Raw genomic sequence first — 17717 nt, forward strand, 5'->3', positions numbered from 1 at the left:
AAAAACCTACTAACCAGTATCATGATACCATGAATTAATTTATGAAACCTTATGTTATCTATTGCACTACTGTTCCAACCCTTTGATTTTAAAGTCTTTTTAAAATGTTTTTACCTTTTTGTTCTTGACATGCAATGTTGCAATCAGGTAAATGTAATCCCATGTTAAGCAAGGTGCTTTTTCTCATAATAATAAGTTTTATCTTATTAAAAAAGCCGTAGCAGGTTAACACAGTGTTGTGCCATCATTCAGAGTATTCCTTTCTAGCTTATTTTTCTAACAGCCATACCAGATAATTACTGTTTTGTCATCTTTTCTGCACATATAGACTTCAGCACTGAAGGGTTCTAATTTTGTTCAGCAAGCAGAATTGTTTTTTTTTTAAACTTAATTATGTGAAGGCTTGACCTTGTACCCTTTGTAGTCCTCCTCACTAAGGAGGTACCCAAGGCTGACGGGTTTTGATGTGTGATGGCTCAAACATGGCTGTTTTTTTTTTTTTTAAAGAAAAAAATAAGAAGCTTTTAATAATTTTTACTATGACCAAAATCATATTTAGCACTTTGGAAAAAGGTAAATGCAATCTTACTTACCTAATAATTTTACTCAGCTAAACTAGCACTTATTCAGGCAATGGGAAAGGCCACAGCTGTGAAGCAATTTCCAGATATCAAGTCTTCTACTGCATTCAAAAGAGATATTGATTCATTTGATAGAATAAGCCCTTTAGGACTGTGTAACACTCAGAGGCAATTAAAGGCTTTTTCCAGCTATGTACGACACATTGCACTTCACAGACAAGAAAGATGCTGGGAATTAGTTTATGTTCAAGAGTTCCTCAAGGGGAAAGCATTTCAGGCTGCAGTACAGCAGTTCCAAGTCTACAGGACTAGTCATTCCAGATTATGTCACCTTAATTTGAACAATCTAGTGTTCTGTATGACTGCAATAGCAGATCAGCATACTAAATAAGGCAAATGAATGAACAAAAAAGAGGGCTGACACATTTTAAAAGTATATCTTAATATAAACATTTTATTCAGTGCATTTTTGTGTATACAACAAATAATAAACAACTGGAAGTTATCAGACAGCCACAGTGTCTGCCTGTATATGTTGTTTTATCAGAGTATCAGTCTGGTAGTTTGGAACACATGATCCAACATGGGTTAATACAGATAGCCTACATCATGCAGCTCTAGACCAGAATTTCCCTGCCTTCTCCCATGCAACAGATAGGTTCACCTAATACAGACCACCTCCAGAGGAAACCAAGAAAAGAAAGTCTCCCAGAAGCATGTACCAGAAGGAAGTTATGTAGCTGAAGGGAAGAGTACATAGCCCACAAAAGGGTCCTTTTTGTACATATGTTTGTACATGCCCAGTGCAAGAAAGGGAAGATGTTCATTTTTGTATAATTTTATCTTTTTTTCACTTTTACAAATATGACGCATCCTATAAAATGTTAAGCCACCTAAAAGTCCACAGTATTTTTTTTTTTAATATAGAAAATATTGTCACCACAGTAAGTTACTCAAACACATAACAAGCATCCTGGGAAGGGCCATTCACCATCCTGGTGAAATGTATCAGTCAATAGAAGTCGACAAAAAAGGATGGCTGGGGTTTCGAAGTAAGACACAAGCACAGAGGGAGAAACAGATTACGAGGACAAGAGCTAGAGACATTGTGACAGTGTGGTAACAGAAGGGAATGGGGACACAGAATAGTCGTTTCATACCTCAGTCATCGAGCACAACGTCAAGCACGCTGCCAACTCCAAAGTGTTTAAAATCACTTCCTTTGTCCATTGTTCTTCCCCCCACAAACCTTTGCTTTTTTCATCAAAAATGTACAATGAAAAAAAAAATCCAGCTTTGCTTTTATACTGACTTGGCTTTCAGCGGCTTAAAGGGACACTCTTTTTCTGTCTTTGGTTTGCTGGAACCCTTTTCATTAATGAACATAGATGCAAATGCTTAACAATGGCAAGGGAAGAGAACAAGAAGGAACAAAATCAGTTATTAAATCAAATCTCTCAGCTAATTCAGAAAATTAGCAAAAACTAAGGTGCAGCTGTGGCATCTCCAAATTAAAAAAAAAAAAAAAAAAATTAAGGAAAATAAAGGAAAAGCTAAAACTGCAAGAGAGCCACACTGTCCCTTTATATCGCAGGTCAGTTGTACATAGGCTTCATTTTCCCATGCTAGAGAGCTCAGTCTCTGAGCGTGTGCACTAGGACGCAGGAGAGCTACCATCTGGCTGGCCACAGTCTCAGTAGCACTAGGCTGTACCATACCAGGGAGTTTATAGGCTTTGTATTCACAGAAGCATGGATTAGACAGAGATCAGGGCTTGTACGGTACCACTGCAGCCTTGTAGACCAGCACCATTACTGGCTGCCCTGAACACTTGCATGTCTAACTTCCTGTCCCTGTCTGACAGATGCACGCGGGCTTGGTGTCTGCATGAAGAAAACTTATTGTGCACAGTAAATTAATTAACAAAACAAGATAAAAATGAGCTAACTGGTATGCAATCATCACAAAAATAGAGTGTCTAAGGTCATAAATAAACCTCAAGCCCAAAAATAAACTTTTAATCAGTTCCTTAAGTCCAGAATGATCTATGTGCTGTTATGTTTCCTACTGTTGATACTGTTTTGATGATGATTGACCAAGATGGCAGGTGCTTTTTATCGATGGTGTCTGGTTTATGTGTGGTTTGTTGTCCTAGCTAGTCCTGAACCGCTGATCGGAGAAACAAGTCTGCTTGGATTCATGCTCTGCTAGAGGTAAGGTTTCATGGTTCGGCCCCAGGCCTGGGTTGGGCTATCAGGCTACGTTGACTCATTCTGGCTCACAGCTTTCCCTCCGTTGAGGACTGCTGAGGCACTCCGACTCTTGGTGGGTGTGCCACTGCCAGAGCGGGAGAACTCTGTCAAGTCGTGGAGAGATGGCTCTCTGTACATTGCAACTGTGAACACACAAGACAAATGCAAATCAGGCAAACTGACATTTTTTTAAAAAGAAAACATTAGACAAGTAATAGAAAATAGGAATTTTGATCTACAGACATGCACATAAACAAAAATTTTAAACAGTCCAAAGGCTGTCTTTCTGTGCATGGTGCCTAGCTATCTTATTCTTTATGCTTAAGTATGGTTTGTGTTTAATTTCTTTTATCACTTGGCTGTAGTGGGCTTGGGTGGTGTCATGGCACTGCAGTATACTCAGATATTAAGAAAGAGTTGCACCTCTTTTTACCAAATCAATAGGGAGGCTTCACTGAGGTCACGAATTGTAGCACACGACACAAAAACACCTTAACGGGCTGCTGAGCTCAGTAAGCTGTGAAGATGGCAACAATGAGCAGTAAAAGTAGTAAACTCTTTAGCAGCCTCTTGGTTTAGTCTTGTTCATAAAGCTGATCCAGCCAACATGGATGATCCTTTGTATACCATTTGCCTCAAAAAAATTTATGACTAAAGAGGATACTTTATTAAACTGCATCTGTCAGTGTTAGTGCCCACAGTAGCAACAAATGTTCTGGTCTACTGGTTAAATGTCAGTTTTTTTTTGATGAAGCCTGCATACAATCATTGTATTTCCAAATCAAATTACTGCTGACCATACTGATTTTAGGAGATGTAATCTCACTTGCCACCTTGCTGGATTACATGATCCATTATGGCAATTAGCCTGGTAAGTAGAATAACAGATTTGTTTCGTCAGCTAATTGATCATGTCATTAGCTATAATTACTCTTATCAGCAGCAGTAATTTTAAGTTTTCTTTAAAACACACACACACACACACACACACACACACACACACACACACACACACACACACACACACACACACACACACACGCACACACACACACACACACACACACACACAAGTATCGTCATGTACAGTATAACCCAGTATAACAGGAAGTTATGAAAGTTTTTTGTTTTTGTTTTTTATGTGATCTCACTTCACTTGTTCTTGTTATGACTGACAGTTGTTTTGCATCATTTTAGCACCCATAATATGAAAATTTCTAAGTCTGAGTTTGTTTGTTTTGTTTTTTAAATTTACTTGAATAATAATAGAACTCACTGAATTTAAAAAAATACTTTTAAAACTTAAGACAGTTGAATGATTGTTCAAAATAGTCAAGTCAAGTTTATTTCTATAGCATATTTAAAACAACAGCAGTTAACCAAAGTGCTGTACATCTAAAATAATCAAATAACATAAAATATAAAATAAAATGACAGCTAAGACAGGAAACATAAAATAATAAAAACAACACAGGTAATGCAAAAATAAGTGCAATCAACTCCTTTTTACATGGAGGAGCTCACACTTCTTGCTTTTTAGTTTAACAAAATGATTTACAGTGCATCCACTCTTATGTAGTTCAGAATTTTCCACTAAATATCACTAAGAGACTATCCTTGTGTATACGCATAAATCTACTTTTTCTTGCCATTTATAGATATGTTGGTGTTTTCTAAAGCGACAAAACTATGTATTTATTTGTTTTCATTTTTCTCTGTCTTAAATACCAGTTCACCTAATATTCTGTAACCTTATGAAGCTCATTGAAGATTGCTCGTAGTTTATCTGTCCAAGCACTTTTTGGCACCACTGTATATTCCCCTTCAAACTGCTGAATCAAGTAGACTACGTTGATGCTGAAGTAAAAAGAAAAAATCCTATATTCACAGCATGACATTATAAATTCAAGAGTTGCTAGTGCTTTAGCTTTGCTGTGTGTGCAGCACTGGTCCAATCTGCATCTCAGCAGCCCCTTTTTCAGAAGAAATATCAGTAATCTGAGGTTCACAGTCTTTGGTTTCAGGACGTTGTCAACATCCTTCTGCCTAGCATGCTATTTGATGTTCGTTCCTCAGGGAGTCTGTGGCTGAAACAGCAAACCCAGTCCTTCAGACACTTCACTTAGCCCAGCATTTTTTGTTTCAGCTGCAATCCAGAGACCATCCTTGTATATAAACATAAACCATTAGCAGGGTTCGGTCTGGAAACTGCTGATTGGTTCCAGTCTTTTTTTGTGACAGTAGGCTATTCTGTCATTACAATGATAAGTGACTGACCTCAGTATTATAGTATCTCCTCACCACCACTGCTATTTTATATTTTTAAACAGCAACAACAACTCAGCATTCTGTAGTTTTTTTTTTGCATTTCTGTGTAGGTTTCCAGAAATCTGGCTGTGCTTCCCTGGTAGATGCCATGTCACACTCTGTAGATAAAGGCAGTTGTTTGTCTCTTGGATCAGGACTTTTTGGGAGAACTTTAAGAGGATTTTCCACTTGGGCTTGAAATGACATAAGCTAAACTTGCTACATCCAGAGGAACACAGAATGAGAGGCTGTGGGCTGAGGCACACAGAGTGGAACCAGAAGTGCAGTGAGTAATGTCTGAAAGAGATGCCATCACCAGTGTTGAGACAGATTTTTAATTGGTGCCCTGTGACATATTTGCCTCTGAATGAGCTGTTGGAATAAATTCTCCTGTGCAAAGTTATTTCCAAACCACTAGCTACAAATGACCTAAAAGATTTAGTAAATATTGTGCAATACTGGATATTGTGCAAAAGGGGGATTATGACAATATTTTCTCAATTTTTATTTGCTATTTGACTAAAACTAAATTAAAAAATCATTATATTTCCCCTCTCAGTTAAAATGCAACCACAGTTTTTGTATTTGTTACAATCACTGTATTGCCTAGCCTCTATCTATCCTTGTTATTCAATTCTTCTCTTTCTCTGTATTTCTCTCTCAGCATAAAGCAAGCCAATCATTCACCAGCTAGTTCTCTTAAGTGTTTCTGAGACCCCCTGGATGGCCTGTTCAATGAAGGTGAAAAGCTATTATCTTGATCTCAGAGGGCAGATATGGGTTATTAATAAGATGCTGGCTGAAGAAGTTCCCCTAAAGACAAAGGAAGGGGCACCATCACTTCAGCAAATAGAAAAAATGTAACTGTAAACTGGATTATTCAGCACTCCACTGCAGGCAGCCTTTGTCCTCCAAGTTTGAGTCCACTATTGCCTTCACCTTCCACATCCTCCCTAGCTCTTCTCTCAGCCCTTGGTATTTATTAAGCTTCTCATATTCTTGATGTTGCCAGCACTTAGTATTGCTACATCTGTCACTACAGATTTCTTCCTCTGCTTGTCCCCCACTACTATGTCATATTGGTTAGCCATCACCAGTTTGTCTGTCTGTATCTGGAAGTCCCACAGGATCTTAGTTCGGTCATTCTCAAACACCCATGGGTGTGTATCCCATTTTGACCTTGGGACTTCCAGGGCATACTCAACACAGATGTTCCTGTATACTTTTCTAGCCAGCTGGTTATGATGTTCCATGTATGCTCTGCCTGCAAGAATCTTCAACCCTGCTGTTATGTACTGGATTGTCTCAGGGGCATCTCTGCATAGTTTGCACCTGGGCTCTTGCCTGATGTGGTAGACCCCAGCCACTATCTAGCTTGTTCCTGTGCTGCCATGATTAATACCTCTTTCTTTTGTCCAGCCACTGGTATGATTTTTTGATATCAGCTACTTCTTCTATCTGCCAGTGGCACATGTCATGCAGGAGCCTGTCCTTCCATGATGGTTCCTGTTCTTTCTCAAGTTTCTGCTGCCTGAGGTATTCACTAACTGGCAGGGCATAGGTGTTGATTGCCAGGATCTTGTCCTTTCCATTCAGCTGACTCCTCAGGACTTGCCTTACTCTCTCTTACTTGGCAATTGCAGCTTTCCTAGTGGCCTCTTGGTTCCCATTTGGCTGTGGAATTCCAAGGTACTTGTAGCTATCCTTAATGTCTGCAATGTTGCCTTCTGGCAGTGCAATCCCCTCAGTTCTGACTACGTTCCCTCTATTTGTTGCCATCTAACTACACTTCTCCAGTCCGAATGACATTCCAATGTCATTGCTGTATATCCTAGTGGTGTGGATCAGTGAATCCATGTCTCGTTCACTCCTGGCATACAGCTTGATGCCATCCATGTAGAGGAGGTGGCTCATGTTTGCTCCATTCCGTAGTTGGTATCTGTAGCCAGCCTTCTTAATGATCTGGCATTTTTGCATCCCTCTCCCATATGCTCTTCTAGTACTGCTCCATCTCCAGCCTTGGAGGGGGTGCTGTTCTTATATTGTTCCCCCACCACTGAGAGTATACCTTGGATGGTTCGGTGGAGAACATCTGCACTTGAAAAGTTAAGCAGAGCTTGGGTGCCTAATAAATTTTCACAAGATAGTATTCTGACAGAGACGATGTTTAGCAGGTGAAAAAGGAGAATCTGAAATGGAGTGCCTTGTTTCTGTTGCTGTCAATCAGCAATGGACAAAGAAACATTTCTGCAAAGTGTCAGGTTTTCTTAGAAAGAAAGTCACAGAGCAGAATGCTGATTAAACTGAAAACACAGAAAGATGCTCAAAAATGGCACAAGAAAATTCCAGTCACCATCAACTTTCAACATTCCAACCAGCTTCTTAGTTTATTGCTTTCAAATGTGAAATCAGCTGAACTGTGAAAATTTCTGCTTTGCAGGAACAAAGGCCTGCGATCATGTCTGAATATGCTAGTTTTACTGTTCCATGTGGAACCATCTGATGTGCCACAATCTCGAACATGAAATTTCATCAGCAAAGCAAAGATGAGATCAAGGCTAAACACAACAGCCTACCTCTTCTCTAGTTCTATAAAATATGTCATTTTGAAGAATTTTCCTGTTTTGAGGAGACCTGGTTAAATTCTTGGTTCTGATCCAACCTTGGGAAATCAGCTACAAGTAGCATCATCAGTACTACCATCAGACTTCAGACACTTCCCCAAAGAAAAGCTGATCCAGCCATATACAATATATGTGGAATATTTGGCTCTGTTACAAAAATAGAAATGCCCCTTAACAGGAAAAAGCTTCCCCACCACTGGTTTAATGATTAGTTCAAGTTCTAGAACTGTACAGGAAAAGGAAAATCTTTGTTACAAAATTTGAATTGTTTCAAGACAGCCAGTTTCAAAAGCAACTGCATATGACAGTTTAATGTAATGTTATATAATACTTAACATATAAAGCTAAATAGTATCTCAAGTATGAGATGCTGCCATGTTTATGACAGTTTTATGATGGGTTAGGTTGGCAAGATTAATGTCAAGCTGTCATAATATCTCCAACAACTGCAGCTTTGCATTAAAAATACATGACTGTACCAGTGATGCAACGACAAGAGCATTCCGAGAGTCTGCCTGACACTCAAGACAGGTCTCATGACATAGTTTTGACACACCCCTAATAAAGTTTTACCAAAGTATCTTTACTTAAAACTTGGTCATTTATTATTGTTCTAATATATATGTTTTATTACGATTTGTTAAGTTTTAAGTCTTAAGTTTTAGGATTGGTAATGCGAAAGCTCAAAAAATAATATAGTGGCTATACAGAGAGGCAGATGGCGAGATCTCAACTGTACTTAACAGTCAACAATATAAAGATGCTGTTCTCTTTTCTACATTGTTTTGAGTATTTTGCACTGCAAACCCTTTATTTCTTACTGACACAGAAAAGCAAGACCCAGAGTGTTTTTCTTTTGTCCCACTGAAAAGGAAACAGGCTCTCTCTCTCTCACTTCTCTCTGACAGGTAAGTCTGTGTCTTGTCGAAGATGAAAGAACTGTCTGTTTCCTTTGTTCCTCACAGCCACAGTAACACACACATAGCCTTTATGGGTGGGGTTCTTTGTGAATTTACAGTAATAAAAAAAAGTCATGCATGGGGACTGCTAGTGAAAGCATCAGCCTTGGTCTCCACTGTGTCTGAAATGGAGTGTGACCAGCTTGAACAGGTTAATGCAAGTGTCTCTGAGGAAAATGCTAAGTGTCAGGGAGTCATGTAGAAAGTAGCCCATTTAGTCTTTAGCAACAGAATGTCTACAGAGACCTAAAATATAAACAAAGTGAAATGAAAATGGGCAAATTTAATCAGGAAAAAAAAAAACAGCACCTTTGTGAAAAGCAACCCTTTTGCTAACTAGTGTTTTGTAAATACTTGAACAGAAGCCATTATTGTCTGATACAACTGAATGATGGATTAATTACTGAACAGTTTTTGAAGCAGCAACACATCAAAACATATAACTTTCCAATATCATTTTAAGCTTACAGATTTCCATCTCTACATCCCTTTTCTTGACAAAAGTTAATGGTCTCTGTTACTTGTCAGCATTCATGCCTTCCAGGGAAGACTGCACTAGTGATGTGTACTATTACCCCAATTTCACTGATATTATATCTCCCCCCTCTCTAGGACAGCCATAAGTGTAGCCAATTATAACAGTAATGAAAACACTGCTGGATAATACATTCCACAAACTAATTCCAATTATAAGAACATGTATAATCTGAACCTTAGTATTGAACAGTAAAATGGAAAAGATCTGGAAAGGCCTACCTTTTAGAGGTTTGGGAAGAAAGTGGGCTGCTGGCTTGTTCTTCTTGACATGATTCCCCTTCATGATTTCTCCTTCCTTGTTCAGACCGAGGTACCAGCCCCTGCCCGACTGCTGCTGCCGGTATATCATGGAGGAGTATGTCACATAATAGTTCTCGAACACCGACTCCTTGAATTTGCACTCGGGTGTAAAGTGTTCCTGTCAGAAGAGGAGGACAGTCAGATATAATAGTAATTGGACCGTAGTTTACAAGATCTAAAGAGACTTTGAAATCCTGTTGTAAATGGAAGCAGATGAAATACAAGAGTTAATTCCTTGAGAGTGAAACTTAATAAAGGTACATGTGCTGCACGTCCAACAAGAACTCTATCTCAAGTCTCAAGCGTCTACTTTAATGTGTCATGATAATCTTCTATAATCTATTCATTCCATTTACAGTAGTGAGTAATGCAGCACTTTATAGCATAGATAACAGTGATATGACTGATACAGAAGAGTATTAATAAAACATCCAGGCAGGATGAATGGTATATTCTTATTTGGTCCTAGCTGTTAATTATGTATGAGAAGTTCATTATCTCTCCGAGTTTGTCTGTTATAGTTGAGATATGTTTGGACAAGACTATTTATTACTGCCATTTGGCTTCTAATATTTTGTATTTAGCTACTATCTACTAAAAGTTTTAAACTTGTTTCTCGTTGTGCACGCATCTTTTAAGGTTGTCTGGCTACTTCCTTTTCTCTTTCACTAATGTATTGGTTGTGAGAAGACTTCTTATGACACTGCAATTTTGAGGTTCATCTTCTGGACTCCATACTGCGCAAGAGTTCATATGCCCTTTCAGTTAGGTTTAGCATCCAGCACTTCTATGGGTTTTTGTCATTACTGCTACAACAAGATTCGCTGAGGATTATTTCCCCTGAGGGGTGTGCTTGTGTGTGTGTGTGTGTGTGGGGGGGGGGGGGGGGGGGGGTGTTGAGTGTGTGTGTTTGTACAATTTGTGGAGCTGCTTGTATGGTAAGCACAACAGAAAACAGAGTCTAATCTGTTAGTGCTAGAAGACAATTTCCCCTGAGAGAGAGCAAGGGACAGTGTGTGTAAGACTGTGCATAAGGCAAGTAGGACAAGTCAGAAGTGAATTGTTCTTGCTTTAGTTTTTCTTCTTTGGACACTTTGAAAGTGAAAGTACATAAAGTATATGTAAACACCAGCATATGCACAGTTAGACACAGATAGAATAACCAAATAATAATAAGGATGCCTTTTTCAGACAAGAGTAGTTCTAGTTAGTCTCAGTCTTAACCCAATTTAAAAACATGGCAGGTGAAAGTGATGACTTGTCCCTAGGGCCAGAGACCCACTGTGAGAGCATGACAAACAACACGTCACTAACAGGCAGAGAGTCATCTGTAACAGCTTAACATTTTTCTTTTTTTTTTTAACAGTTCAACGGTGTCACTCTTGTGCGCAGTAACAGGACTTCAAAATGCTGAATGTCATGTGTGATGATTTGGTTTGAAGCCTTTGTATACAAGGCAGTTAAAGCACACAAAACACTGGTATTTGTTGACATTAAAAGAACTCTACCCCATCATATTGAGCTTTTTGTCACACAAAGCCTCAGAACCTCCTCAAGACATAAAATCTCCACCTAGCTTCAACAATTCAGATTCAGATTCAGCTTCAGAAGGTTTTATTGCCATATGGGTGAACAGGTACACAACATTAGGAAATTGCTGCGGTATTTGGTGCTTACATAACAACAAATAAGTATAAACACTATAACACAATATTACAAAAATTGACAACCAAGCTTATTTATCATCCCCCTCACTGATTTAGCCTTCACAGACCACACATCAAAAATCTTCGAACGAAGCAGAGCTGAAACGAAAAGAACCTGATGACATACCACCTTAATAGGATGTATCCAGTTGGCTCACCCCTAGTTCCCAGCTTCTACATCGCAAGTACCAGAAATTCCACTGGAATTAATAAGCCCAATAAGTAAGCTGGAGAACCAAGTGGGAGCTTACACTGGTATGGTTCAGTAAGGAACTGGTCTCTCAAATCAATTTTTCGACAGCCATTGCCATAAGAGAGACAGTATGCTTTGCTATGTGAGGCTCTTCTCTGCACATCTTCTATCATTTGCAGTAAAACTGTTTTTTCTTCACTCCTCTGCTTTAGGCTTTACAAAGTTTGTGTGTATGTGTGTCTCTTTGTTCAATGTTTTATCTAACTATCCAGAGCGACATGTAATCATGTTTTCAAATGCATGAAAAATATTAAGGGCTGTTCCCTCTGTTTAGTATTATCCCAATCACCTAGGTTAAAAAAAAAAAAAAAGCAGAGTGTAAGATGTGCAGTCATAACTATGCAGCTGTAGGTGGGCCTATAAGGCCTCTTTAAGCAGTTATGTAAGTGGTTCTCCCAATGTGTTCTCATCTCAGAGCACCAAATGCCATCGTTCTGCTGGCTGTGAAAATACTATATACCAAAAGATGATAGCTCCTTCTATTAAATACCTAGAAAATCCACATTAGAAGGTTGGAGGGGGAGTTACTGAGCAAGTCACAGGTTTTTCAGCCCAGAAACTGCAGTATGCTTCCTGATTTTTCTAGTTTGCTGATTTTCACTGCTTGTTTATAATTTTTGCAACTTAGTTTTGCATTGAAAACTACTTTAAGTTAATATAAAGGGAACAAGAGACCTCTTGCCCTCTCACTACTCAAGGCCGATGTGTCAGAACTCAGATGCCAAAGGACCAAAGGCCTGTACGTAATACTGAGACACCAGAAGCTTTGACAAATCAGCAGTATCTGAGCCCCTGAGATAGAGAACAGGCTGGCACTTCTCGATGGCAGCAGCCTCCTTCAGCAGGACAGTACACTCAATGCACTGCAAAATCTACTTAGACATGAGCCAAGGAACACAGAAAAGAGCCCAAGGATCTATGGGTTGAGGAAGAACAAGCCTGAGCCAGAGATCCACTTGCAGGGGCACAAGGGACATACACATAATACATGCATAATATTATGCAGGAGGTTTTAATGTCATGGCTGATTGATGTAGAAAAAACAGGCAGCAACCATCTCGGTTATGCATGAGCATCAATTGGAACTAAAACAACAAGCTACTCTGAAGCCAAGAGTTCTGTTCTACCTTTAATAATGAGCCCATGTGAATTTGGCTTGTTACTCTCCTCCTGGAGAAGAATAAGTCGGAGTCTTGATAAAAGACACATACAGATAAATGCACAGTTAGAGCCAGGATGGAGGAGAGGTTCCTGGCCATTACAACTGTATTGGAGCTGGTCTCTGGACAGAAGCCTAGTTTAGACTGACGCAAGGAGGGGCCAAATGGCAGGGGATCCCCATTTCTATTCTAACAGGACTGTGATAGACAGAAACATTCAGACTCTTTTGAGTTGGCTCCAGTAGCATCTTCTACAGTCAATAGCATGTCAGTTGTTCACTAAAACCAATCTCCCAGTGAAAAAAGAAAAAAAAAACCATGCATCACTTTAGTCATGACTCCACTACCAGACAAAGTGGGGGGGAAATCACTTTTAAAATAGAAAGCAGGACACTATCAGCAGAGAATTAATATCAGGCTCGTCATCTCACTTAAACCTATTCTCTGTGGTGGATTGGTTAAATGAACTTTTAATGTCACTGCCTTTTCTTTGAAATATGCAACTATGAAAAGTCCTTTTCCTAATGCTGCACAGCTGGCAACCTTACTTGCAAAAAAAAGTCCAGAAAAGCTGTTTTGTTAAAGATCACAGAAATGGTTGAAGTGAATCTGATTAAAATCTCCTGTGTGTTTGGTACAGTAAAGATATATCCTGGGTAATTACCCCTGCTGTGCTAGTCCATTATCTTGTTCCTAGAAATGAAGCCGAGAGCTGTTAATACATTTTCTGCATTTTATACAAATGGAATAAAAAAATGTTAAAAATCCATCTCTATTCACATATTCCTTCTAAAGAAGCTTTGTAAGGGATGCTTTCATTTAACTTTATAGACCCTCTCTGCCTTAGCATGCTCTTTGACATGCCTGGTAGGCAAAACAGAGATAGATAATTAAAGGTTATCTTTTCATGATTTATTATATAAGAGCACTTTTATTCACACTTTTTTGCCAGCATTCTCCTATCCATTAATTACACATTGAATTGCACAATTTGTTGTTCACAGGTTGCCTTTCTGTATACTGTGTTTTTACAAATCTAGCCAGTAGGTAGCAATGTTATTTTTGTGTAGTTTTTATAATAATTAAAACTATATTCATGACATTCATACTTTTATTGAAATTTGTATTATGAAAATATTTCCCAAAGAGCTTTAATAAAAAAAAATGTGAGATGCATCAAAACAAAATTCAACTCTCATTTTAGCACAGTCATCTCAGTGTAAACAAGCTTATCTAGATGTAGTATTCTTAACAAAGGTTTTTACTATCAAATAATATCTGGAGAGAAATGTTGTATACACATTCTATTTACATACAGAGAGCCATCTCATGTTTTACAACAGCTGAAGCTATGGCAGTATTGCCTGAGCACTTTACAGTCTAGTAACTGCCTATAGGAGGGAGACATTTAAAGGCTGATGAAGTGTTAAGCATACTGTGCTGAAGGATGTTTCCTTGCCACTTTAACAAAGTTAAACAAATCAAAAGCGGTATGGGTAACTGTTAAATGAATATTCCATTAGCAAGGCAATCATGTCAAGAAAACACTGTCAGTTATGATGCACTCTTAAATTGTTTGCTTCAGGGGAGTAATTGCAGCCCACTAATGTTTTCCTGATCCAGTCAGCTGGAGGAGAAATACTAGCATAATGGAACTGATCTCTGTAAATATACTGGCTAGATTTTCGACGAGACAAGAAGAGCCAAATCAATGCTGTGTGCAAATTCATCTGCCATACCAAAACTAAACTGACACCAATCATGCCAATGCATTCAGGACTGACTGTTGTTCTAGATTCCTAGCAGACACATTAATTCACGGTGACTGACTGGGCAGTGAAGGCAAATCTTACAAAAACAGTTTTTCAGTGCCAGTGAAACTGGACTAACTGGCATCTTTTTCTTTAGCAAAATATGAAGAACATGCTGCTGTTGGTGCTCAGTTGTTTGGGGATAAATTGAGAGTTTTAATCTAGTGGAAAAGACCCTTGCAAACACAAATAGGCACACCCACACAGGGTACATATTCAATCCACAAGCACATACACACAACACAAAGTAGTTAATGACACAGCTCAGTGGAGTGAAACCATACAGCAGTGGTTATTTACCAAAGGCATTGTGCTCGCTAAATAGCTGAAAAGGCGAGAGCCAAACACATATCAAACAGGAGTGAACTAAAACACAAATACATAATGTACAAGCACATAATACACTTTTCTGATGCCTTTCTGACTAATTTTATTTGCTGCTGGATATTTTCGGTAGTTACAATTTACAAACGTCTCTTAAATGTCTCAGGTTGACAGATGTTATTTCTGAAAGCTAACACATACTGTAGAGGAAGTAGATTGTCAAGAAAAGTGAGAAAAAATGTTTCTACTACTAACACAACAAATAATGTGTTATGGTTATATCTGAAAAAATTAAACATGCTCTTTAATGACATCTGATGGAAAACACTATAGTTATAATGCATATCTAAACATAGACTAAAATAGCAGGGAAATGCTTTAAGTGACCTTTTTTAAATTAATAAGTGTTCTTTTCTCTTTTCCCATTCATTATTCTGATGATCTGTCTTCCAACTTTTACAATTATTTGCCACTTAATATCCAGAATGACATTTAAATGAGCATGTTTAATGTCTTATGCAGGACCTCAGAGCATGTATGACTATTGTAAAGATTTAACTGTCAGTGTATTTTAGCCTGCAAGCTTCAGTAGTTGCCTGATAAATATCTCCACCCCAAGAGCCCTGAACTTCTCCATTTTATGCACACACTCACACAGAGCAGTCTAGACGAGACTCAACTGGAGCCACAGTGACTCACACTAATTCAAATATGACCCACTAGGAAATTAATAACACCACTTCAAAGGCACCTCGTGAGGTATGTGCACACCCCTTAGTTCAGGGTCTAAAATCATACTCGCAGCTCTAAAACCATATCAAAAGCTAGATTTTTTTTTTCCAAATTAACAAAGCAGTGCGTTAGTAACTGCATATTTTTGCTGATTCTTTTAGATTATACTGACAACAGTAATTTCTTATTTATTATAGAAGTCAAATTCTAATGCAAAACAGGCTTCATTAATTTTGACAAAGTATAGAAGTAAACAGGAAAATAGAGGATAGTAAAGTAAAATACATATTAATTGGATCTTCCTCTCCCACACGTTGACAATGATAGATGAATATATTTTCACTGGTGCATTCTGGCTCACCCACACGTGTATTCTTTTTCTCACTTTCCTTTCTCTCACACTACCTTTTTCTTGGTGTGTGTCTTCTGTTCTTAAATGTACAGAACACACAGTTATGTGTGATCAAATGGACATATGTGAGGTAACACAGTGCCTAAAAGGCATTCAATTAATGGACCAAAGTAAATACGAAGCAATAGTTTGATCTAAAAATGCACATACATTTATAATTAAATACAATATAAAATGAGTGTCAAAAATGTAAATTGTCTGTATATGAATTGCATGAATCCCATTTATTATTTTACAAAAAAAATAATAATTCAACACTCATCCATGTGCATACCTACACGTACAGTCTGTATACTGATGGAAGAAATCTATATCCTAACAGCAGCACGCCATTCCCCACCCAGAACACGTCATCTGTTGTTACTCAACTGTCGATTGGGATTCTTCCCGTGACACCTGCCTGTTATTGGCTGGTTTAATGTGTGGCTCGGAGGCAACACTTTACCATAGCAGCAATCCCAGCAACACAAGCACTATTAGATAGCCAGCTTTACATTTACTTCAGTTCCCTCTCTAATTTAGCTGAAATAGAAAACTCAACAACCCTATCCCCCATCTGCGTTCTTGCAATTTAAAAAACTACTCTATTCCACATGAGGTCTCTTACATAAAACAGCACAGACAAGAGCTGTAGCCTGGCATTCCCTTATTTAATAGGAACTGTGTTTACAATTTTGAGATTTGTATATTTTTTTTTTTAGAAATATATACAAACTTGTATCATTCCACAGCAACCTTTTCACTCACAGCAGTGATCATTCAGCCAGAAACATCCAGAATCTCACCAGGATGAGTAAAAAGGGATAAAAAAAAAAGACCTCATAGACCATATACTGTAACATTCATTATGAATACAGATGTCTTCCAGTGGAAAGTTCTAAATGTGATTACCTAGACCTTGAATTATAATTCATTTATTCATATATATATATATATATATATATATATATATATATATATATATATATATATATATATATATATATATATATATATATATATATATATATATTAATGACGGACGATTAATTAATTACGGGGAAAATAACGAATTAAAAAATATAATGCATTTTAATCGCACTTTGCACCGTGGAACGTTTCTCACTGCAGGAGTCCAGGCATACAGATTATATCGACGCACAATGTGATAAGCGTGATGAGCTGTGTGCAAATTCATATCGCTTATTTGCAAAAAGTGCTCCGCTGTTTTCGGAGGTGTCCGTTGCCGCTGCTCTACCAGCAGCTCGCCTCGCTAGCTGTCAGCTGACCGGACTACCGAGGTTTGCTTTAGCCGGAGAGAACGCCCGACTGCTGTCACATCATTTTCAACCTCCCGCTGGTTTTCGCCGCTGAGTGGAAGTTACACAACCGGCCTTTGCAGTCAATGTGGGCTGGGTCCTTTGAAGGATGCCTCCCCTGAATTTGGACACAGCTATGGAGATGATGGAAGAGACTACGCTGGTGGATGGGAAATTTAAATACAAGAAACTTCCAGATGGAAGTACAAAAAAAAATGCTGAGTTTGCTTTTCACAGGAGCACTTCCACCCTTCGTTGGTCTGTGTAGCAGACTGGTGGGAAAATAAACAAGATTTTGAAATGTAAGCTTATGTATATTCAATCATTCATCAACCAAACTTAAATCAATATTTCTCATGTTAAATACTGAAATGCGATTAAAATGTGATTAATTTCGATTAATTAATTACAAAGCTTCTAATTAATTAGATTAATTTTTTTTAATGGAGTCCCAGCCCTAA

At 38.2% G+C, this 17717-nt stretch overlaps 1 protein-coding gene across 4 annotated transcripts in view; it reads right to left on the reverse strand.

Annotated features, from left to right (window-relative positions):
• Nucleotides 1-1006: 1006 nt before the first annotated feature.
• The window catches only part of fgf13a (fibroblast growth factor 13a), a 100874-nt gene continuing 84163 nt past the window's right edge, over nucleotides 1007-17717 (reverse strand). For all 4 annotated transcript variants that reach the window (XM_030739573.1, XM_030739572.1, XM_030739576.1 and 1 more), the window contains 2 exons: nucleotides 9480-9678; nucleotides 1007-2976 (listed from right to left, as the gene is read on the reverse strand). In XM_030739573.1, the coding sequence (XP_030595433.1) occupies nucleotides 2840-2976; nucleotides 9480-9678 (336 nt within the window). In that variant the 3' untranslated portion in view covers nucleotides 1007-2839. The remainder of the gene's footprint in view (nucleotides 2977-9479; nucleotides 9679-17717) is intronic.

The sequence above is a fragment of the Archocentrus centrarchus genome, chromosome 10 (genome assembly GCF_007364275.1).
Source record: "Archocentrus centrarchus isolate MPI-CPG fArcCen1 chromosome 10, fArcCen1, whole genome shotgun sequence".
Lineage (NCBI taxonomy): Eukaryota > Metazoa > Chordata > Actinopteri > Cichliformes > Cichlidae > Archocentrus > Archocentrus centrarchus.